Source organism: Dendronephthya gigantea, unplaced genomic scaffold (assembly GCF_004324835.1).
Source record: "Dendronephthya gigantea isolate DGI-Jeju-01 unplaced genomic scaffold, DenGig_1.0 000143F, whole genome shotgun sequence".
NCBI classification, from domain to species: domain Eukaryota; kingdom Metazoa; phylum Cnidaria; class Anthozoa; order Malacalcyonacea; family Nephtheidae; genus Dendronephthya; species Dendronephthya gigantea.
In genome coordinates, this window is record NW_021163153.1 from 153318 (window position 1) to 178526 (window position 25209).

The following is a 25209-nucleotide window of genomic DNA, read 5'->3' on the forward strand; positions in this document are numbered from 1 at the left end:
TCTAAAACACATGAAAACATTTCGCCTATTTCATTAGTAAGCGCTTTGAAAGTATGGATATTTTTTATAATTATTGTCACATGTGATGCTTAAAATAGATAAATATATGTCACTGTTTCCATGGCGGATCATATCAGTTCGGTTTTACATAAATTCGCTGATTGAAAAAAAAGTCAAGTACATTTTGCGGAAGCTTTAAAGAACACAGATCATAAAAAAATGCCTTGCCTGTCGTCTATTTATTACGTTTTGCTTGGCCTCGTGCTTGTTACCACTGGTCAATTTGGCGTCTCTACCGTTGCAAGAGAAAGGGGGGCTTTAACCGTCCCCTTGGTAAGTTGTTGCATTATATCGCTTCCATGTTTCGATTTGGGTTTCATGAAATATGGTCCACCGGTACAAGATTTAGAACTTTTCTCTCTAAAGAAAAACATTGAAAGAGTTGTTCCATGCCTTTAACATAGTTCTTACTTATAAAGTGATTCGCTTTTTTTTCATAGAAGGGGGGTATGACGCTAAATTTTGAAGAGGGTATGCGTGATTTCATTGTTAATGGAAAAGGCGTTGGTATTCAAGGACAGGTATAGTGATTTTTACTCTCTTGATTATTTCATTAACTGAGAAAAAAACTTTAAGAAGCAGAAAAAGATTATTTTTTTGGGGGTATTATATAGCGTCAGAAAAGCTAAAGAAATTTGAAATTTGATGTCGGATTACTGAGCATGGTTTGCCAATCCTCCCAATAAAAGCCTAACATTAATTTTAGACTTTGATCGTTTTCCAAGCTACTCTTACAAGTGGTAATATCGGACCTAACTACGCCGATGGCGCCATTAAATTCAACGACGTGGCTTTAAACATTGGAAACGGCTACAATCCAAGCACCGGAAAATTTACTGCTCCCACTGCAGGTCTTTACCAGTTTACTGCAACGTACCTTCAACGTGATGGATACAACTCTGGCGTTAGGCTGATGAAGAATAATAATATAATCAGTGAAATTCATGCAAACCACAAAACCTACGATCAACTGACAAAAACAATTTTTGTAGTTTTGGCAAAAGGCGACACATTCTGGGTTGAGTTGCGTAACGGTAGTACCTATTCCATTTATGGAAGCGGTCGATATACCGAATTCGGTGGATTTCTTCTTTCAGCCAGTTTCCAACTAGAATCACAATGAGCAGAATTAAGCGCTCATTCACGCATGCATGCTTGCGTTCCCTGAAATGGTACTTACTATATCAATATATTAACCTAAATATTTTGCACGTTTTATGTATGATCACATTGTATTAAAAAGTGACCAAAGTGCAAAAATGAAATGTTTCAACAAATAAAATTTACAATTTTTAAGGGAAAATGCATCAAATCTTTGTTTTTGACAACCCGATATTCCGAGAAGCGTGAAAAATTAGGAAACAGCAAGGTCACGGTAAAGATGTCCACGAATCTTTCAAGTGCACGGGTCAAATGATTTAGAGAGCTTTTGTTGTTTTTTTGTTTGTTTGTTTGTTAGGTTGGTTGGTAGGTTGGTTGGCTGGTTGGTTGCTTTTTTTTATAGATAGGTCGATTAGTTGTTTTTTTGTTTGTTTATTGGTTGATTATTTGATTGATTGATTGGCTTATTTGTAGGTTCGTTGCTTGCTTGTTTCTTTTGATTTATTCACCTATTTTCCAAATATGAAATTATATGCGCATGAAAAACGCGTAAGTGGAAAGCAGCACTAATTCCAATATATACTGACATTTTTCAACTTGCAAAAACACATTCACAAGGACAAAAGTGTGCAGAAGGACGTGCTACCGTAGACGAATATTAGCTCATAATGTTTATACAAGAGAAACGTAAACAAAATGGTTGAAAGATTTAGGGTCCGTCCATTTGTCAAAATCTGTTTTTATGTACGTTATCTTCAGAAAAATGATTAGATATCAGGGGCCGGTTGTATCAAAGGCGTTTAAGTCGCTATCCACCGTATAACTCGCTATCCACCGTATAAAATTTATACGCTTGAGAAATAGCGTTGTATCAAATCCGTTTAGCACTATCCACCGGTTAAAATTTGCCTATCCAGCGTGTAAATTTAAACGGTCCCTTGAGACCGTTTAAGTCACTATCCGGAGGATAAAGTTTAAATTCGTTGTCAATTAAAAAAAAAACATCTAAAATGGCATTGTACAGATTACCTGGAATCCATTTTTATGCACTTCCACGAGTAAATAGAAGAGCGGACAGAGTTTTTAGACGTGAAATTGACAACATTTTACAATATTATGATGATAATGAGCTGCGAAAACGATACCGTTTCGGTAGGCAAACCATCGTCTACATAACCAATCTTGTACGAGACGAAATCAGTCCTGCAACTAATCGTACTCACGCTGTTTCGGCCACCCACCAAGTTTTAATAACACTTCGGTTTCTTGCATCTGGCAGCTTCCAACAAGTGACCGGAGATACTCTTGCAAGCTTGGATAAGGCCACTGTTTGTCGAATAATACGTCGTGTTACTGTTGCTCTATGTCGTAAGATTAACCAATTCATTAAATTCCCTCAATCACAAGAAGATCGTGACATCGTGAAGCAAGGTTTTTACGAGATTGCAAACTTTCCGTGTGTAATCGGCTGTGTTGACGGCACACACATTAAAATCCAGGCGCCTTCAGAAAACGAGCCAGATTTCGTAAATCGAAAGAGGGTCCACAGTATAAACGTACAAGGAATCTGCGACCATAAAGGTACAGGAAATATTTTGTTTATACCACAGTTATTTAAATATGGCGCATTATAGTCTCGTAGGGTAAATAGGGATGATTGTGAATGGATTTTTTTTACCGGAAGTCAAATTAGTCAATATTGTTCTCTGACTTGTCCATTTATTATTAATAATTGTAACAACTTTTCATCATAGCTTGGTAGAAAATCAGAGGTTGAAAATCACACACGCACTCACATTATGCCATGAAGCCCCCCCCCCTCTTCAAATTAGAAATGAAATTTATTTTCACTTTATCTTGTAGGGAAATTTACCAATATTGTCGCCAAATGGCCTGGGTCAACTCATGATAGCCACATTTTTAGAACATCATCTATTGGCCGCAATTTAGAAGGGACCAATTTTGAAAATGGTGTTCTCTTAGGTGATAGTGGCTATGCCTGTATGCCTTATTTAATGACCCCATACCCAGAACCACAGACACAGCCCCAGCGACGATTTAATCGAGCACACAGGGTCACAAGGTGTATTATTGAGAGGACTTTTGGGGTCCTGAAACGACGCTTTCATGTTTTGCATGGTGAAGTAAGATTGTGTCCAGAGAGGGTGTGCACCATCGTTGTCGCATGTTGCGTTTTGCATAATATTGCCATTGATCACAATGAGCCAATTGATCAGGAAGAGGAAGAACTCCTGAGAGAGGACAACAATTATAATGGTATTGATTCTGGAGCAGCAATTCGAAATTATATTGCAGCAAACATACTTTTAATAAAATAATTTCACATTTCAATAAAACTGTTTATATAGAACATTTGAAGATTTCTTAATTTTTTAAATTGTATATACATGCATTCAATTCAATTGTGTTAATTAAAATTTATTCCTCTAAAAATAAGTGAGTTTTATTCAGTATTATACTATATTATTATATTTGTAAAAAGCCTCTTATATTAATGCTGGTGAAAACTCACTTATATTTAGCCTGCTTGATATTTGCAAATGAATGTTATGTTACAAATAAATAAACAATAACCATTGTTGTTCAATTTTCAAATGATGTGTTAACTCTCAACATCTCAACTTCCAGCCTTAATTTTTCCTGAACTAGCATTAAATTTTGAACTTCTAGTTCAATTTTCTTCTTCTCCAATATAAGGACATCCATTTGTGCTAATTGGATGTCCTGTGTGGTCACTTTTCTTTGCTTTTTGGTGGGTGGCTGATCCACAATTACCTGTATATCTGGGTCTTCTGCAGGAAGTGTTCCTGAGCCAGATGCTTGTAGGGTTGGGTTTGCTGCTTCATGCAGTGTTGTAATAGTAATAGTTGCTGCACCATCTGCAGGAGGTGTTGTAACAGTTGCTGGGTGAGGGACTGTTACCACTGGTAGTGGAATCTTTTCAAGAAATGATGGTGGCACATCACCAACAGCAGGTGGAGGAATAGGGAGACTTGAACATGCCTCAGCAAAAGGGAGCTCCATGGTATGATCATCTAGGGCATCCCAATTTGTATTTGTTCCTACAAAAATCAAACAATATTTGACTACAAAAACTAAGTCTAGAAATTGAACACCATATTTGAGAACTGCTAATACCTGTGTCAATATGTAAATGCAGTACCGGCCACTGACTACTGAATGTAAAAATTATAGCTAAAACTATACAAATGTACTTATCTTTGAAAAATATGTGTGTTTTATATTAAACATATGAACATATCAAGTGAAATCTTTCAGACCCTCACGACCGACGTATAAAGTAGGGATTTCCACTGTCGAAAGAAGATACTATGCGACGTACGTCTTTTGTAAGCCATTTAGAGATTTAAACATTCCAAACTACCATACTTATAGCCGATATATTCAAAATATGCGTTTTAAATGACATAAACAACGTTTACAATGACGCTCGCCTTTCTCTTCATATATTTCACTGATTTATGTAATATTATGCGCATGACACCACTCACCTGATTCAATCCCCCCTTGTATCCCACAAAAGCTAGGTTCATCCCCAAACAACTCAAGTATTCGCTGGACTGTTGGCTTCAACGGCTGATGGGGTCTTCCACCTCCAGTTTTTTTGTGAGAATTTTTTTCTTTTCCAAGGTCTTTTCTCGCTTCGCCTTTCATCCCCCGCCACTTCTCTCTTAACTCACTCGGAGTTCTCTTCGCCACCCCAAGCGCATTCACCCGATTGCATATTCTTTGCCAAGTTTCGCTTTTTTTCTTGTTTGAAACAGTTGTTGAAAATTTATCGCGGATGATATTGATATTTTCCTCAGCGAGCTGAAGAATTAAAGCACATTCCGCGGCGGAAAAGTTTGGTTTTCTCGCTCGCTTAGCCTCCATTGTTTGCTTTCAAAATTTCCCGCGCTTCGGACGCATAGCAACGCCTAGCAACCACCGAGAATAACCGGTTTTCTCCAGTTTTCTCCGGATAAATTTAAAGTTATCCGCAGGTTAGTTAAACGCTGTACTAAACGGCCTTCATACAACGCAATTTTATCGAGCGTTTAACTATCCGCCTGATAATAAATTTATACGGTGGATAGGAGCTAAACGCCGTTTAGCTTAAACGCCTTTGATACAACCGGCCCCTGCACAAGTTTTGTAAAATGTACACCAAGCTGCGCCGAAAGGGCGACAAACTTTGGAATGAAAGTGCGCAAAAGTATAGGTCAAAAAAAGTTTTTTTTCTGTTTTAAAATGTTTAACAGCATTTTTGAAAAAGTGTATTCAGTAATCCCCGAGCCGGCGCAGAGCGCCGTGCGAGGGTACTAATTCCGCCCGGAGATTAGGAATTACACCCGGGACCCAGGAGAACATAGCGGAATCCAAAGTTGCCCAAATGGATTGGACATTCAATGGTCATGGTAGTTGTGCGCGAAATTTGAACGAAGAAAGAACGGTCGTCTACGACTTGCTGATTGGCTAAGACAAAAAGAGAGCATACATGATAGCGTCAGCATTTTAACCGTCATTTTGCAAACTATTTTTTAAAAATATAAAATGAAATCATGGAGTCAAGTATTAAAACAATAATAAAAGATTTAAAGATCATCACAGCACAGAAACAGTTGGTGAAATAGGAACGACTCGTAGTTTATAATCTTTGAAGTGGTAGGTGTCTATATTTTGCTTATTCAGTGTTTGCTGTAAGAATGCATTGTTTTTTTGACAAGTACGAGCTTGGTATGTCGTTTTACAAGGAGCTAACCGACCGTTTAAGGCCTTACATCATCGCTTAAACTTTAAAAAGAGTTCTCAAAAGTGTACTTCAGTGTTTTGATAAAACAAATATCACTTTGCAGCTTATATAGTCGCTAAAATCATTGAATAGAATAAATAATCAAAAAACAACATTTGACGTTTAGTGCTTGTATGGTTATTATAATTGTTTGTGCTGTTTTGATGTTTTGAAGGTTTAGCTATAGAAAAGTCTAACACTCACTTAAACTGCAACGTAATCACAGACGTAATGCAGCAGGCAAACAGGTGATTTCTGTTCACCTTTACGACTGTCTTTGTTTCCGAAAAATTTGCACGAGTTATTTCATAATATTAGCGTAGAAAGTTAGGTCTGGGTAGCGCACGAAATATTTTGCTTCGTTTAAAATGGCGAGGGTTTGCTGCATGCATGTATTTCTAGTTAATATTCAAATTACGAATTACGACAGCTGTTTTATTCGGTGCATGCGTGTGTAGATATATAATAAAACATTTATTCTGCTCAATCTCGTCGAATGCCTAACTTGGCCCCGCGCGCCTCATCGGGTATAGCGAATAATCACACGATGAGAGTGAGCAGAATAACTGCCAAAGATACGCGACCCTATAGTTCGGGAAACAACTGAACAACATACATTAAGATAACACACCCTCGTATACCTAGGCGCTTTAGTAGAAAAACATACAACGTTACATTCAAGTATCATGATAATAGAGGTCAGTTAAGAAAAAGCAAACGCGAGAGGGTTTTTGGGATTGTTTCGACAAAGGAAGGTTTTGAAAGAAAATGATTTCAACATGTTATTTGCTAAATGAGTTGTAGAATAATTAAACTCAGGCTTTTAAAGATACTCCGCTTTTTAAATATTTTAGAATCATTTCACTTTCAAGCTTAAGTTGAAAAAAAGCGTTGAATTCGATATGAGTTTATCTTATATGTCATGAATAGAAACCTTGTAATTAATGTTGCTAATTACCTTCAGATGTTACTTAGCCAAAGAAACGTCCATATGATATTACCAACTAGCCCGACGACCGTCGATTCCAGCAAAAATATTAATGACAAAAAAATGCAAAAATACAAAAATTTTTCAGAGATCGTTTAAGAGTGCGAGAAAAAGGTAATTTTCTGCTATAGGCACCAACCCGCTAAGCACCCCCCCCCCCACATGCACACTGAAGCAAAACCACCCCAAGCACCACGCGCTCGCTTTTTGTTAGCTGTCCTTTATCCAAAATGCCGAACGCAGCGGTGTATGTTTTACCACTAAAGTGCCTGCATGGTAGGAAGCTGAGGATAACATCATAACTCATGGCTGTGTTTTTATATAGTGCGCTATATATGGTTAGCTTGCGCGTTAATTTGCATTTAATCCATACATTATGGCCTTTGAGTTTTACTATAAAACACATTGAGTGAAAATATAAAACGTCGTGACGTTAGAGCCACAGACTTGTAGCACTGTTTGCCGACCTCTAGATGGATAGATCATAGAACAGCTGTTTATAGAAACGTTTTTATAACCCAATCTTTTATCTTGGGTATTTCTGCAGTCCGCCAAATTTAAAGATATATTGCCCAAAATTTTGGCCGTGTTCTCTTAACGAACTTATAAAATCGCTCACATTCATACGAACATTTCCATTCGGATTGTTGATGAATTGATGTGTATATAATAATTATACCAAGACATTTTGTTAAATAAAATTACATTGTCTATCGTATTCCTAGTATGAATTTTTCCGTACGGTCCGGATATTTTCTGCAGTTGCACATTAAAAATATTTTCAGGCTCATAAGGCAGTTTAGCCATACAAAGCGTATAAATTATAAACATTTGAACACAGTCAGTTGGCGGAAGGTAGAAACACTCAAGGTAATTAAGTCAATCATCAAAGCGTTGTAAAACGGATTTCCTATTGATTATGATCCAGAGGTCGTCAAACAGTGGGCAACATCCAGGGTAACGGCAATTTTAGGTGTTAAAGTGCCTATATCACTCGTGGAATCTTTATGCATTTGAAAAGTATGTAAAAAGTTAGTTAATATATTAAAAAAGGTTTTTGATTTAGTGCAATATTTTTGAAGATACTAGCCTTTCTAACTACCTGCAATTCCTGAGTCCCAGGCTCCTGTAAACAATGGGCAGTTTCAAATTGAATAGCCGTGTTTAAACCCAGGAGGTTGGGACTCAGGAACCGCAGATAGTTTAGAGGCTTGTATTTTCGAAATTATTGCACTAAATCAAAAAATGTTTTTTAATAATTATATTAATTAACTTTTTACGTTCTTTTCAAATGCATAAAGATCTTACGAGTGATATAAGCTCTTTAATTGTACTTTTATTATAGAGTTTAGAGTTTCATTAAAGTGCTTAGATTCCACGAGTGATATAGGCACTTTAAAAACTCTGAGAGGCATGCAGGTAACAAGCTGAGTTTTACAGGACTTATTAGAAAATAAGTACACATTAAAACAATATATATTAAAAATTATCATGATAGAGAGTTATTATGCATCGACTACGATATACGTGATAAACGAATTACGAAGTCTACTAGTTCTACAATTAATCCCCGAGCCGGCGCGAAGTGCAGTGCGAGGGTACTAATCCCTCCCGGAGATTAGGAATTACACCCGGGTATTCAGACAGAACATAGGCGAATCCAAAGTTGCCCAAATGTCATAAACGTTGAATAGTCATGGTAGTTGTGCTCATGCGCGAAATTTGAACGAAGAAAGAACGGTCGACTACAACTTGCTGATTGGCTAAGACAAAAAGAGAGCATGCATGAGAACGTCAGCATTTTAACCGTCATTTTTCCTATTATTTTTTAAAAACATAAACTGAAATAGTGGAGTCAAATATCAAAAAATAATAAAAGATTTCAGGATCATCACAGCACTGAAGCAGTTGGTGATATAGGAAGGACTCGTCGTTTATGATCTTTGAAGTAGTAGGTGTCTATATTTTGCTTATTCAGTGTTTGCTGTAAGAATGCATTGTTATTTTGACAAGTACGAGCTTGGTATGTCGTTTTAAAAGCAGCTAACCGACCGTTTAAGGCTTTACATCATCGCTTAAACTTTAAAAAGAGTTCTCAAAAGTGTACTTCAGAGTTTTGATAAAACAAATATCACTTTGCAGCTTATATAGTCGCTAAAATCATTGAATAAAATAAATAATCGAAAAACAACATTCGACGTTTAGTGGTATTATTATGATTATTTGTTCTGTATTTTTGATGTTTTGAAGGTTTAGCTATGGAAAAGTTTAACACTCACTAAAACTGAACGTAATGCAGCAGGCAAACAAGTGATTTCTGTTCACCTTTCACGACTGTCTTTGTTTCCGAAAAATTTGCACGAGCTATTTCATAATATTACGGTAGAAAGTATACGTCGATTTATCACTAAAATTAAGCTAAAATAACAATAGAAATGAAATTTACGATAATTTTACTATACACTGGATATATTTTAATAACTAAAATAAGTTATGGAAGCGAGAAAAATGCGAAAAGTTTTTGATATTTTACTCATTCTTCGAATGGGCCAATTCTGGACCCATTCGAAGAATGAGTAAAATATGTATATATATATATATATATATATATATATATATAAATATATATATAATATATATATATATATATAATATATATATATATAGATATATATAATATATATATATATATATATATATAGATAGATATATATATATATATACATATATATATATATATATATATATATATATATATATATATATATATATATATATATACACATATAGAAGGAATATATATGTATATATATATAGAAAGAAAACCTGCCGTCTTTATGGAGATTTATATTATTGACCATAATCGAAAATCTTCGCTCATGCAGTTTAGACGGGACACTTTCAGCCTTCTTCGGTATGTTAATCACCGACTCAACTCCCTGCAAGTGTGTTTATTATTGCACGAGAAAACGTCCTTCAGATTGGAAGAATTTAGAATTAACGGCTAACTTAAAACCTGAAGGTCTGAAATCTGGAAATATGAAAACGAAAACGTAACGTTTCAAACAATACCAATATTATAATGAGGCTTTTTAATATTGCTAAATTATCGTCAAGTGAGTTATTTTTATATAAAGGAACGTCGATGCTTTTTATGTCCGCTGTCTGGAAGGACCGTGCAGAGGTTTCGCCTTTTTATGGGCTGGTGCCCCGTGGGAAAGGTTGGATAAACAAGATTAAGTATATATTTTTTAAACAATTATGTTTAATGAAGTGACTTGTATTATATGACTACGATTATGCGTTCAAGAGAGTTTTGAGGTGATTAGTATTTTCTTTGAAGAAAAATGAATCTTGTAATACTTGTCACAACTAATTAGCGTGCATAAGTTTATAATTATATTGTAATAAACCTGCAGGCTAGCCGAGCTGTCTTTTGTAATTCTTATAGTTGGAAAATTACAACTATCCGTGATCAAATTTAGGTGCCTGAATGTGTTATGAATTAATATCATTGTCAATACAGGATCAGTTTTCTTGCCTCTAAAACACATGAAAACATTTCGCCTATAATTATATACATGCATGCAAGGCAATGCTTAGATAAGAAGAATTTAGGTCTTTAGTATTCGTTTTGAAGGTATAGAAATTTTTCTATAATTATTGTCGAATGTGACTCTTGAAATTGGTGAATACATTTCTGGTTTCTACGCCGATTGTTACCCGAACGTTATCTATTATTTAAAGACGATGATCGCCAAATTAATTACGTCGTGGAAGTCGTCTGTTAAAATTTCGTATTTCTAGTCCTCGTTCTTCTTACTATTGCTCAATTTTGTGTCACTCTCTACCGTTTTATGAGAATGGAGAGCTTTAAACGTCCCCTTGGTAAGTTGGCTCACTTGGCTGCATTTCGTTTCCATGCAGACTGACTGCATGAGCTGACTTTTGTAATTCCTATAGTTGAACAAAACAGATATCACATTGCGGTATTGGAATCTGTTATGAATTAGTATCCTAATGTGCTTAGAATCTAAGTCTTAATTGGTTCAATGGACGTCATTTTCCACAGGATCAGTTATCCTGCTACTCCCTCTGAAACACAATAAAACATTTGGCCATACGGCGTAATAAATTGATGGATAAGAAATAAATCACCTATTTTAATGCACATGATTTAGCAATTTTCGTAGCTCGCGTCCAAGATTACATAAACAAGATTAATTCTAATTTTGATCCAATTATATGTTTTGAACGAATTAACTAGTGCGATAAATTATGTGTTTAGTAAAGTGTAGAGGACATTAAAATACTTGCCTTGAAGGAAAATAATTTTTCTTATTGTTTTTCACAACTCGCAAGCAGGTATTTCGTTTCCATGCAGGCCGAACGAACTGAGATTTGTAATTCCTATAGTTGAAAAAATTACAAAACAATCAGCAACCACATTGCGGTGATGTAATATGTGACGAATTCAGTATATCGTAATACGCCTAGAAATAAAGGTTTAAAGGGTATTAATTTCGAATGGAATTATACACACTTCAATTTCAAGACAGGAACAGTTAATTGAAAAACGAGTCAGCTATCGGTCCTCCAGCATTAGCTTAGTCGCAAGAGCATTGCACCTGCATCGCAAAAGCGTAGGTTTTATTCCACCCGGTCTGACCCGGAAGACCGATAGTTGAAATTAAGACCCCTTAAACCTCTAGAATTTACCTGCATCGAGTGCAGTGTAAAAATCATAATTAATTTACCCTCGCTTAGAATCTATGTTCAGTGGACGTAATACACCTTTAGTGCGATGAAATATTTGATACTTTCACGTGACCAAATTTTCAGATTTTCGGACAACTTCCACAGATTGTTATTCAAATTATATACACGTGCGCGGAGTAAAAAGGCTAAAAAAAGTATTTGTAAGACCGATCTCGAAAGTTTTTTTGGTGTGTGGGTTTATTTAAACTCTTGCTTGTATATCAAAGCGAATATCGGAATGTCTGGTTGTATTGAGAAGAATATTAAGAGCGTGTCCAGTATGACTGTGGCTGAACTGAAGGAATACTTAAAAATGCGTGGCGTTACAGTAAACGGTTATTTAAAGCCTGCTTTGCTCGATATTGCTCAAGCTGTGGAAAAAATGATGTTACCCATTGATCCAAATCATGAATATGGAAATACGGAGAACGCAGGGAAAAAATATATTATTCATGATATGGTAATCGAGCAGCCATTGTTACATGATGTTGTAAATGACTTCACAGATTCACCGTCTTTTGGTTTGTACGATATTTTTAATTATCTGATCTATAGCTCTGCTGAATATGACAAACAGGGACTTGCTGCATATAAATCGTTTGATGATTATCGGTTATTTGATGAAGGCTATGTCGAGTCATTGCTAACAACGAAACTAGCAGATAAAGGTATGCATCTTTATGTTGGGAAAGTACGGCCAGCTATGAAAGATAAAACGGTGGCAAGAAATTTTATGACGTTTGGTTCGTATTGGAGGGTAAAGGAAACAATCGGGGTAGCGTTTTAATGGCAAGATGCACATGCAAAGGAGGGCAGGATGGAGGATGCAAACACATTAGTGCTTGTATGTATTCGTTAGAAGATTTGCTCAATAATCGTGAAAGTGTAACATCAGGTCCATGTCAGTGGGTGAAACGGGCAACATCTGAAACTAAACCATGTGATATAAAACACTTGCAAATACGCAGATCTGACAAAAGACCGACCGAAATTGAAAATAAAAGAAAATACGAGCATTTTTATGCTGAAAGTATTGAGGTTGATGTCAGGCACGAGCACGATAGAAGTCCTCCTTCGAAAAAGGATCTCCAGACATTTACAAACACTCTATTGTCGATCGACAGTAAACCCTGTGTTCTTCCACTGCTACAACAGTTATATCAATCATCGAACGAAAATACAACCAATTTAAAACCTACTAAGAACCATGAAGAAAAAAAACCTGAAGGTGTGATATACAAATTTGTTTTATTTTTGTATTCTATGCTGGCTAATATGCTGGCTAATGCCAGATGATTTTATTTGTTAAGGGGTCTAGAGAGTCTTGTACTTTAACCCAGTAAACAGTGTGTATCACCATGCCATATTTTATGTATCCCATACTAATATTACAACATTTAGGATTATTGCTGGGGATATGTATATGGTCTCCACATTAATATGTGCATGTGGATATGAAACACATAGCTACATGACAACAATTCAGGTTTTGATGAGCATGCACTGACTAAAAAGTGGCACCCATTATGACAACAACTGTCTAAGTTAGAGTAAAGTAAGGTATATTAGGGTTAAGGCCAAATATTTGTCTTATCCATAGGGGAAGTCTTACCTATTAATGTAAATATTATAAACAGAACTTCATAATTACTCCGGCGTCAGCGACGGAGTTGAAAATTCGCCCCGGTTTTGTTTTGTTTTTGTTTTTTTTTTTTTATTTTTTTTTTTATTATTTTTCGTCGTCGCAAGTCTGTAATGGCGCGAAATATACTAGTATTTGAATAGTGTATGTGATCGTATTTATCTACGTCCCAGTCTTATCTCCCAAGAGTTGTGGTGCACAGCTTTGGCTAATTTTCCAATGCGCGATTCGATTTCGCTCGCATGATATGGCAATTCCTCCAAGAGGAACAAATAAACCGTTCTTTTTATGCTGTTCGATTAAGTTTAGATTGAATTGGGGTAAGAATATATTTAATACATGTAGACTCGGTCCTATTTTAATAATATCGCTGCTATTTCGCCGTTTAACAAGATGATGTGGTCGTGTATGGGCGCGTTGACACGTCGCGTAGTTTGCACAGGATCGAAGATTTAATACAACTATATATAAGCGCGAATTCCAAAGGCAAAGTGTAAGACGAAGCGAATGTATCATGCGGTTTATTTACATTTTTGAACAATTGAACTTCTATACTGCGATGTGCTTCTGAATTTCGCGATCGAACATTTAGGTTCGCAAGGCATCTAAATGCGAATATGTATGCGAAACAATACGCGAACTGTATTGTTTATGTTCAGAAGCTCTATATTGAAGACTGGCACGTGCGCCGGAGTTAACGCCAGAACGGCGTCTTGTTAATTTTAATTTTGTGTTATGAAAAGATATGAAAACAAAATACAAGTCTGATTATGGAATTTTGAAAGAAAAGCTTCTTCAGTATCATAAAGAACATGACTTGCATAAAATAATTTCTGCTGAGCACCTTCTAGCAAATATTTCATTAAGTGATGAGGAAATAGAAAATATAAGCACGTCTACAGTTGAGCAATGGAGAACCAAAGAATGGTATCATCAAAAAGCTGGTATTATAACAGCTTCAAAAACAAAAAGAGCTTTTAATGCTCAACTAAAGCTGCAAAAAAATATAAAATGTAGTGTTGTCAATCTTGTTAAAGATATCACACGGCCAAAATGCACATTTTGGAATTCCCCAAAGCTTTCAGCTCACCCACAGAATGCAAGAGAATGGGGTTTGGTTCATGAAGACTCAGCAAGAAATGCATACTATAGAGTGGAAAGTAAGAAGCACTATAAGCTTAGTTTGGTTTCAAAAGAACTTCTGATTTGCAAGCATAAACCAATGATTGGAGCAAGTGTTGATAACATTCGTACATGCAAATGTAATATTGGTTGTCAGGATGTTGTGGTAGAATACAAATGCCCTTGGAAACATCGCGATCTACCTGCTAAAGAAGCATTCTTAACTCCAGAAATTGGTGGGACTGTTGTTGGAGAAACATTCGCATTAGAAAAGACTTCACCTTACTATTTCCAGGTGCAGCTTCAAATGTTTGTCTGTGGACTAAGCATAAGTGACTTTGTTGTGTGGACAGAAAAAGGTATCTTTGTAACATCAATACCATTTGATGACAAGTTTGTGGCTTCTTTGTGTACAACAATTGAAAGCTTTTGGTTTGGACAAATCTTGCCTGTCATTGTACACGAGTTGACAGATGATTCTGCCACAGCCATAACTGGTGAGTAACTTTGCTTTATATGACACTTCTTAGGAAAAATGGTGGTATTTTAACCCACTTGGAAAAAAATAATAAAGTAGGGCCATTTTAAGCACAACATTTGCAACTTTGGGGGTTAATATGGTTTTTTTTCCAGTAAATGTTCCGAAAAAGGTTTCTGGAGTGAAAACCATATCAAATGTGACTAAGGAGTTGCGGAGTATGAATGTTGGTGACATTACTATTTATGAGACGTGTATAAATGGTCTAGAACCAATGCAAATGATCAATGATAACATTGTTCATATCCTGTTAAGGTACAGTATGTGTGTTATTTTCCACGTATATTTAAAGATCTATCAAGTATTGAAAAATAAGGTAACAGAAGCTTGTATAAACTGGACTAACTATATTAGGATATATTCATTGCAGGGATATCAAAGATTTCCAGATACCATTTGTGAGCACTTACTTTTATACTGCCCTGTCTGGGGAACAAGGAACCAACTCATTTAGGTAAATATGGTTATGGGAATTCTGCGGTTTTGTGTGTACAATTACAATGAGACACACACGAACAAAAGAAAATGCCTTGGGCTTGGAAGGTTTTGCATGAAATATTCTATTCATTTGTTCAGTTCTGAGAAAAACCCATGCACATACTGTACATTGTTTATTCTAAAATCTTATAGAAACACCAGACATCAGAATGCAAAGTGTTCTTTAAGCCAGACATGTGGAAACATGATTTTTTGATTATACCAATTAACAGGAGGTAATGAATAATCTAAATGTGCATTATGAACTCTTGCACTGTATCTAAGTCTGCAATCCTGTTACTTGTTAGAAGATGAAATTTATTAACCTCTCCCCCCTCCCCCTCCACACACAATCCCCTCTCCCAAATGAATGTGCTTTGGTGCATTTAATCTACATTATGTAATATGGTCATATTGTTAAGTGGTATAGCTCCTCTAATTAGTTGGAAACATTTCAGTTTCCTGATCATTCGCTCCACATGAACACGTACTCTGGCTATTCGTCTTGTCATTGTTGTCGCCTTTGATGAGATCTTGCCCTTGCCCATAACTGGGGGGGCTAGCAGTCGTGCATGTTTTAATGCAAGAACATCTTGCACATTAAAGCCTTTATCAGCCATAATGACATCCCCAGGATTTAACTGTTCTAGAAAGCCACATTGTATAGTGATTTCCTTATCACTGATACTTCCACTGTACAAGTTTGATACAAAATTTATATGTGGCACAGGCGACATTGAGATAAACAACTTAAATGTATTCCTGGATTTGTAGCTACTAAATGTTGACCTTTGGCTTGAGATCCGGCCAGGTTTTTCGATATAAAATTCAATACAATCAATTATTCCTCTCAGGTTTGTAATTCCACTTAGGGATGCTGGAATGCAAATGTTATTTAGTTCAGCCACTGTTGGGAATGACAAAAGGAATGATAGCTCCTTCTCTAAATATATAATCCATGTTATAAAAATTCTGCTGGCTGTTCCAGGAGCAATATCAAAAAGGTCAGCTAGCATCACCATGCTTGGCTTTCTCCTTAGCCTCACCAAAGTTAAAATTAGTTGTTCCCATGTGGTTAGTTTCCTCAAATTGTACTTGTTCTAAAAATAATAAATATCTAATAAAGTAGGTATTTACATTTTATAATTTTACAGTTTACTCCCATAACTTAATCAAATCCAATCTTATTTTGGAAATAAGATTGGTCTTTCCTTCAACCCACGAAACAATGATGTTCCTATATCCATTTGTTACTTTTTTTATGTCAAGCAATATTTACATTAAAGTCATCAAAAAGAAAACATGTAGTCACATTAAGTCCGGTACTTTGTTAGTAATCACCTTTAGATGTCCACTTTGAGCACCTTTCAGCCTTGTCCATTTTATCCCTTTCCACATGTACAACTTGTTTGCCTTTTCCTTGACAAGATTATACAAAGCTTGTAATACTTCATAATTTAACCCTGAAATAAGAAAGAAAATAAAACATACATGTGTGTATTTTCAGTTGAGTGTAAAAGTGAGTTAAATCATTCGGGTTAAATAATTGAATGTTGGGTGCCAAGTAATTATGAATTCTCCTAAAAAATAAAACAAACTCCAAAATTTTGAGTGAATGATTGTTCTAGTTGCTGGGTGGTTTGGGGATGTCACTCTTGCATCTGTTACTACATATTTAACAGGTAAATAGAGTTACCTGTATAATGAGCACATTTTGTTGGTTCGGTTATTTTCTGAACAAACAATGTCTTTAACTTGTCCTTATTTGCACATCCTTCATTTTGCATGACACCCTGGTCTTCAACTTGTTCTGTTGAGGTGTTTTTACTTGAATTAACATTTTCGAGGTCCACTTCATGTGTTTGACAGAAACTTTGGTCAGTGCGAGATGTTTCAATCAGCTTTTCAACGGGGCTATTTTTGCGTTGGACATCCTTTGTTGGCATTGTTGCTCCTAACGAAAGTAAAGCTTCTGCAGCTGACATTTCCCATTCATTCTTGAATCGCTTTCCATTAGTCTGCCGATGTTTTGGTGCTTTTCGTTTTCGTCGTAACCGTTCGATCTGTTAAAAATGGATGAAAATTAAGTAATATAAATCAAAACATATTTGAAAATGAATACAGCTAACATCTATCGACTGAAAATCTATTATAAACAACCGATTATTAGTACGCAGAATTCTAAATAAATAACTTACTTTAAATTTACTAGCCGTGCGTAGCAGGTATAGGATCGGGATTTTCCGCTGTTGGTCCATTCTCCCCAATAAAATGAAAACCACATATATAGCTGTCCTTCCGATATACAAAATTGTCACCTCGACAACATGCCCTAATCCAAATCTCTCTCCTTTCTTTCGATTTCTTCACATTTGGGAAGCTATAAAACGACACTGATGTTCCATCGTCCTTTTTTAATCGTGCTGGATATCTTGAATCACTTTTACATGTGCCCCAAGCACATCTTTTTACCATATTTATAATTTTAGCGAAAGATAGTCAGGAATAACATATACCTTCTACGTTCTTGCAAATGCAATCAGGCCTTTCGATATTTGCTAGGATATACTAGCAAGAGTTATAATAAACCCGCACATCCGACACACTAAAAAAACTTTCGAGATCGGCTTTACAAATACTTTTTTTCGCCTTTTTACTCCGCGCACGTGTATATAATTTAAATAACAATCTGTGAAAGTTGTCCGAAAATCTGAAAATTTGGTCACGTGACAGTATCAAATATTTCATCGCAGTAAAGGTGTATTTTCAACGGGAGCAGTTTTTCTGCTACTCCCTCACCTCCCTTTCCCTTAAACGCTGGAAAACATTAAACATTTCGCCCACATACAGCGTATAAGAAGAAATTGAGTTCATCACCTATTTTAATGCACATGCTTCAGTATTTTTCCTAGCTGGAATCGAAGGTTTCATGAACAAGATTAATTAATATTCGATTCTTTAAGCTAGCAATTACGTTATGAACGAAAAAACTCGTTAGATAAATATATAGATAAATTTTGTAATGATTTTTACAACTCACACGCAATTAGGCATGCATAATTGCATAATTATAATGTTTTTATAAACATGCTGTCTGGCCGCGCTGACTAATTCCTATATAGTTGGAAAAATACAAAACTATCAGAGACCAAATTCGGAAGCCGGTATATGTGTAATGAATTAGTCCAGCATAAATTATTTTCGTCAATCATTTTCTATAGGGTCAGTTTTCCTGCCACTCCCTCTAAAACACATGAAAACATTTTGCCTATATATATGCACGCATCAATGCATGTCTAGATCACTAGTAAACCCTTTTGTTAAAAGAAGTTTTTATTTTCTATTTACGCGAGGTAGTAGGATCTTGACAGTGGTGTACAAATGTTCATTAATGTTGTCTTCTTGGTCTTCTCTTGCTCTTCGGATTCTTTGTCCTTTCAGATTCTCGTTGTTTTCTGTCGTGTCTTTATCGTTAGTTCAGTAGAGTTGAGCTTCTCTAACGTTTCACATGCTTTTTACTCCGTTATTTGGTACACTGAGGGTTCGGGTGTTGTGCACGCCCTTTTATGGAAACGGTTAAGAGAAACTTGCACACGTCATTGTAGGATATCGTGTTAGTATCGATATTTATTCACCTATGTTTCTAGATATATATTACACTTCTAACGAAAATATTACTGTTTACTCGAAGACTCCGTATTCCGTTTATTTTTATATATATATTATTTGTCCTTTTATATGTCTCTGTTCGTACGCATGAGTACCTAATTATGCGCATATTTAGTTCTATTTTGTTACTGAGGGATCGTTATTTGCTACGACACTACATCCCTCCCCTCTTATATATTTTTCCCTCTATTATGTATGAAAATCCTTGTATATTGTTTGCTTTGTCGATATTCTATTCCTCATTGGTCGTGGGCTCCTCTGTCTCGTCGGCTCTCTCTCTTCTCTATCAGGTTGCATCTGCCTACTTAATGATGGTTGCCATTTATTGTCGCTTTCTTCATCCTCAGCGCATTTCAAACGTTTACACTTCGCTGTATTTCTGCATAGTATAGTCTCTCCTTTCTGAGCTGTTATCATCGAGCCTTTCCTTGCGATCACCACAAACGGTTCCGGATTATAACGAGGGGTTAAACTGTCAATTTTGTCCTGCTCCACAAGTATTTTGTCTCCCACTTCGATGTGTATCGCTTTGGTATGTCTCCTGCTGTCTGCATAGGCCTTGCACTTTTGTTTGGCAGTTGCGTCTCTTTGTCGGATGGTTGCATCAGATACTGTCTTCTTCTTCATTCGAGGTGGTAGACGACCATTCAGTTCCCTCCCAAAGATCAACTTGTTGGGGGTTTCTCCGGTGTTTCCATGTGGCGTGTCTCGATAGCTTCTGATTGAATTTCCTGTCGGATGTTCTTTCCTTCTATTTTCGCTATCTTCGCACTTTTTTTTATGATTTGAATCATTCTTTCGACATCACCATTTGCCTCGGCCCATTTTGGAGTAACTTTCCGGTGTTTAAAACCCAGCGTTTTTGCAAATTCTGAAAATTTTCCCGAGTTGAATGGTGGTCCATTATCTGTCTTTATCTCTTTTGGAGTACCATATGTAGTGAAGATACGTTCCAGCACACGTATTGTTGTTTCTGCCGATGTTGTGGTGACGAATTCGACTACTGGGTATTTGGCATATTGATCCCACATTACCAATATCGTATCTTTGTTTGGTAAGGGTCCCGCGAAGTCCATGCTGACTTTTTCCCATGGTCCATCTGGTAGTTCTGTCATTTGTAGTGGCTCTCTGTTATTCAATGGCGTAGTTGCTTGACATCCCAAACACTTGTCCGTGTAGTTTTTCACTGCTGCATCTATTCCCGGGAACCAGACGTGTGCACGGAGCATTTGTTTAGTTCGTACTACTCCTTGATGTCCTTCGTGGGCAATCTGTATCATTCGTTTCTGCAACTTGTCTGGGACTACCATTCTTTCACCTCGCATGATCAGGTCGTCCACCAATGCCAGTTCCTGGAATACGTTTTATATCCACTGATATCCTCTGTATTCACCATTTGTCCTCTTTTTATGCATTGCGACAGTTTTCTCATTGCTGGGTCTTCTTTCACAGCTTGCTTCATTTCCTCTATACTAATCGAGATAGGCACGTCATTTTGGAGAATATAGTTCACATATTGTTTTACTTCCTTACTTGTACTTAGCTCTTGCTTGGTACACTCCTTACGCGGTAGCGGGTGCCTTGAAGTATAATCGGATATGTTGCTCTTTCCCGGCCTGTATTCTACCTTGAAATCGTAGTCCACAATCCTTACCAAGATTCTCTGTAGCCGTATTGAGGTTTGATGTCTTGGATTATTTATGATTGCTTCTAATGGTTTGTGGTCCGTGATTATTGTAAAAGGTATTCCGTATAAATACAGGTGAAATTTCTTACATGCGAAATCTACAGCCAGGGTTTCCAGCTCAATCTGTGAGTACCTGCTTTCTGTATCTGTCAACGAGCGGCTTGCGTATTGTACTACTCGCCACGGTCCCTCTTTGTCACTTCTTTGCACCAGTGTTGCTGATATCCCCAGAGGACACCCATCTACGTGAACTTCGTGTTCCGCCTTGGGATCGAAGTACACTAGGCTGGTCTCGTCACACAATCCTTTTTTTAGGTTTTCGAATGCTCTCTGGTGTTCAGTTTCCCATTTAAAATGTTCGTCTTTCAAAAGGCTCCTCAATTTTTCAGTCGAAGGTGCAAATCTTTTCATAAATCTAGCGTTATACTGCACTGTGCATAAAAATGAATTAAGTTCCTTGGCATTCCGTGGTGGAGATGTTGTTTTGATTGCCTGAACTTTGCCCGGGTCTGGGCTTACTCCGTCCTTCGAGAATACTAACCCGAAATATAAACACTTGTCTTTGCTAAATTCGCACTTCGATTTATTGAAAGTAACCTGTTTATCTTTCGCTGTTTCAAGAAGTAGTTCTAGTCTTTCGTCGTGCTCCTGTTGATTTCTCCCCGATACCAGTATATCGTCGCTGATATTAATAACGCCTGGTATGTGCTGGGTCAGTTCTTCCCGTATTTTGTTTTGAAATATGTCACCAGCTGATTTCGTCAGCAACAAGAATGAACTGATCCTTATCCAACCAATCAGCTTTGTAAGTTAGAAATGCGGGTTAGTCTTAGAAGTTCGTTCCAGCTCTCGTATCTTGTTTGTTTAAGGCGTTGCCGCACAAGTCTAGTTGGTCTTCTGCTCAATCGATCAATACCTAAAAATGTTCACAAATTAAAATATTTATCATAAACAACTAGTAAAATTTACAAACAATACCTCTGTGAACAATATCTTTCAACTTAAACTATTTTCACTCTCATTTTATCGAATTGAGCTTTTGATGACGTAATCTATTACATGCTTGACCGAGCAACATTTTTAACACAATTGATTGACATAAGAACTTGAATGCCCCACAGCACGCACATTTTTTTTCAAAAAATGCGACGATTAAGATAAGTGACGACTTAAGACTGTTTATCCAGGTATTAGTTCTGAGAGGGTGATAGATATTTCACCTTATTACTTATATAATCCCACGACATGTCATACATGAAAGGGAAATGCGGTCAATGATTGCTAATGGGCGAAAATTATATTTACTCAGGCGTCTTGTGGCAAAAATCATTCACTAATCCATGTAATGCTATTGATATTCCTATTTTTCCAGCTATGTTTATATATGCATATCTCTAAACACAATAAAGCCTTGCGTGACACTTTGAAGGTATAGATATTTTTGATAATTATTTTCGTATCTGATGCTTCAAATAGATTAATATATTTCTCTTTTTATACCCGATTTTAGATTAGTAGATTAATATATTTCTCTTTTTATACCCGAATTTACATTGGTGTAAATCGTTCTAACTTAATTCCCATTAAAACAATGGCGGATCAGTTTAATTTTAACTTTGTACCTGGAATAGTTCTTTCAAATGTGATGTCAATTACTCCGAAAATCGATGAAATAATACCTGTTCTCCTAGATCTAAAAATAGATGTCGCTGCATTTACAGAAACATGGCTGAAAGACTCAATCCAAGACACTGTTATTGACATACCAGGATACAGGATATATAGAAAGGACCGTAATGGTGGGTCACATGGTGGAGTCTGCATTTATGTCAGGAATGAAATTCGTACCACCACTTTAAATAATCTCCACCATTCAAATCTTGAAGTTTTGTGGATTAAAATAAGACCTAAACGTTTACCTCGTGGTATATCCTGTATTTTCATAGGTACAGTTTACCACCCACCAGCGTCGGACAACCAAGCCATGATCAATTATCTTACTGAAACACTAACCAGCATTGAGGCTAACAATTCGAACTGCGGCATTATAGTTATGGGAGATTTAAATAGATTAAATACTAGCCGTATCAATCGCCAGTTTAAATTAAAACAGCTCGTTAAATTCAATACTAGGGGAGAGCGTACTCTTGATGTTATACTAACAAACTTGAGCCAGTTTTACGATCAACCTGAAAAACTCCCTCCATTTGGTCTGTCCGACCACTTTACCATTAAGGTTCTTCCGATGGAAAGGTCAAGGAAATCAGACAATTTCAAAATTCTACGCACTAGAGATATGAGTCAAAGCAATAAAATGGCACTGGGCAGAGTTTTGTCTTGTTTCGATTGGTCATGCCTACATAACTTGAGAACCTGTGAAAGTAAAGTCACCCTCTTCAATGATGTTCTTACTACCACCATGGATATTATAATGCCTATAAAAGATAAGAAAATTTGTACAAGTGATGCACCTTGGATGACTGAGAAACTTAAATCTAACATTCGAAAACGCCAAAAGGCATTAAAAGAAGGTAATCAAGATGCCTTCAAGTATTACCGCAATCAAGTTAACCGTGAACGAAAAAGGTGTAGACAAGTTTATTATTCAAATAAGGTAGAAAATCTTAAGCACGCGAAGCCCAAAGATTGGTGGTCTGCTGTTAAGAAAATTAGTGGCATGAGTCCTCTTCATAAACCAGAGTTACAGTCAAACGTCCAAATTGAAATGTTTGATGGCATGAATAATTATGAAATTGCTAACACTATAAACAACCTGTTTCTCGAACCTTTGAATGATTTCCAACCGTTAAATCCTACCCCCTCCACGACTGGAAATGAGAACACAGGAATAATGACTCCGAACAGCTTACATGTCTCCGAGGAAGACGTCTATGAAGTTTTGAAATTAATAAATCCTTTCAAAGCATGTGGCCCCGATAACATCTCTTCATGGGTTTATAAGCAATATGCTGATATACTTTCCTTACCAGTCAGTATCATTTTAAATAGTTCGTATGAAGAGGAAAAGTTACCCTCTGTGTGGAAAACATCTAACGTCGTCCCTATTCCCAAAATAAAACCAGCAGAATCAGTAAACAAGCATCTTCGTCCCATTGCCTTAACACCTATAATATCCAAGATAGCTGAGGAATTTGTAATTAAGGAGCACCTCAAGCCAGCCATCTTAGAAGTCCTAGATCCTGACCAGTTTGGTGTTATCCCAGGAACGTCAACGAGCCATGCCCTGATCAAGCTAATTCATAAATGTGACCTTCCACGGGAAAACGTACGTTAACGATATTTCGTTGAAACGGCAAAACGAACGGATAACGAACGGGTAGTGAACGATCTGTAATAACGTTTCAACGAACCCAAAAAACGTTTTGACGAATTCAGCTAAAAATGTGAACGTTTAAAGTCGAGAATACGAACGGACAAATAAACGTTCAATCTGAAGCCGTTTGAACGATTTATGTTTATGAACGGTTTTAACGAATTAGTCTGAACGCCTGTTGCGCGTATGATTGACGCAAGATATTATTGACTAATTAAAAGAATAGGAAATATTTTCAAACACGTAACATGTGTTGGCGCAAGTAAGCGTGTAGCTACATATAAATAGCTATACCTTCATTTGAATGTTTAACTAAATTTATTAGCTAAACTACCTAAATCACTTTATTTTATACTTTATATACATATATACATTTGCATTTTGCATCAAAATTTGGGTTTATTAATCGTTAGAAAGCCTTCAGTTATTAGTACAAATTATCATCGTTACGTCAAATTAATCAATGCATCATCTGCAACTATACCATCAAAATATTCAGCGCGTGTTTATTTGCAACAACGTAACAGATTTTGTAAATCTCTCCACGGACAAACTATATGTATGGGTGGTTAAGGACATATAAACACATCATGCATGCATCCGTTTTATTAACACGGCTCTAAACCGAGAGTACTGACGAAGATTGCCATTTATGGCCTGGCTTCGATAATAATATCATAGGCAATGTCATTGGTCACCGTCTAAGTTTGGTTGAGTTTCAGCTACTGGATACATATTTTATGTTAAACTAAACACAAGAGATTCCATTGTACACTATTGCTTATACTCTTTGACGCGCAAACGACTAAATTAATTATCGCAAGGATCAAGTTGTTTACAGATGATAACCAGACATTAATAACAGTTATACAGAATATCGCATACGCAAAGCTCGTTTGTATACGAACCAGCGTAGTAACGTTTGCTTGCATGCTGTCAAAACTTATTTGTTAAATAGCCTACTACATTAAATATCCCAACCATTTATGCACGTGAAAATCCACATTTCAATTTCAGCAA

General features: G+C 36.4%; 4 protein-coding genes across 4 annotated transcripts; 2 read left to right on the plus strand and 2 right to left on the minus strand.

Annotated features, from left to right (window-relative positions):
• The first annotated feature begins 520 nt into the window (after window positions 1–520).
• On the plus strand, window positions 521–1193 carry LOC114536736 (complement C1q-like protein 2). The gene is made up of 2 exons (XM_028558085.1): window positions 521–581; window positions 767–1193. The coding sequence occupies exons 1-2, from the start codon at window positions 534–536 to the stop codon at window positions 1181–1183; spliced, it is 465 nt and encodes a 154-aa protein (XP_028413886.1). The 5' UTR covers window positions 521–533; the 3' UTR covers window positions 1184–1193.
• A 978-nt stretch (window positions 1194–2171) lies between these two features.
• Window positions 2172–3161, plus strand: LOC114536713 (putative nuclease HARBI1; the record flags this gene model as incomplete). Its single annotated transcript, XM_028558066.1, has 2 exons — window positions 2172–2742; window positions 3025–3161. Coding segments are annotated over exons 1-2 (708 nt in total), but the record flags the coding sequence as incomplete, so codon positions are not given.
• On the minus strand, window positions 2940–4910 carry LOC114536735. The gene is made up of 3 exons (XM_028558084.1): window positions 4695–4910; window positions 3958–4244; window positions 2940–3413 (listed from the first exon to the last, which is right to left on the minus strand). The coding sequence occupies exons 1-3, from the start codon at window positions 4855–4857 to the stop codon at window positions 3174–3176; spliced, it is 690 nt and encodes a 229-aa protein (XP_028413885.1). The 5' UTR covers window positions 4858–4910; the 3' UTR covers window positions 2940–3173.
• Window positions 4911–19833: 14923 nt separating this feature from the next.
• Window positions 19834–20478, minus strand: LOC114536714 (uncharacterized protein K02A2.6-like). The gene has a single exon (XM_028558067.1). The coding sequence runs from the start codon at window positions 20476–20478 to the stop codon at window positions 19834–19836; it is 645 nt and encodes a 214-aa protein (XP_028413868.1).
• Between the last annotated feature and the right edge of the window lie 4731 nt (window positions 20479–25209).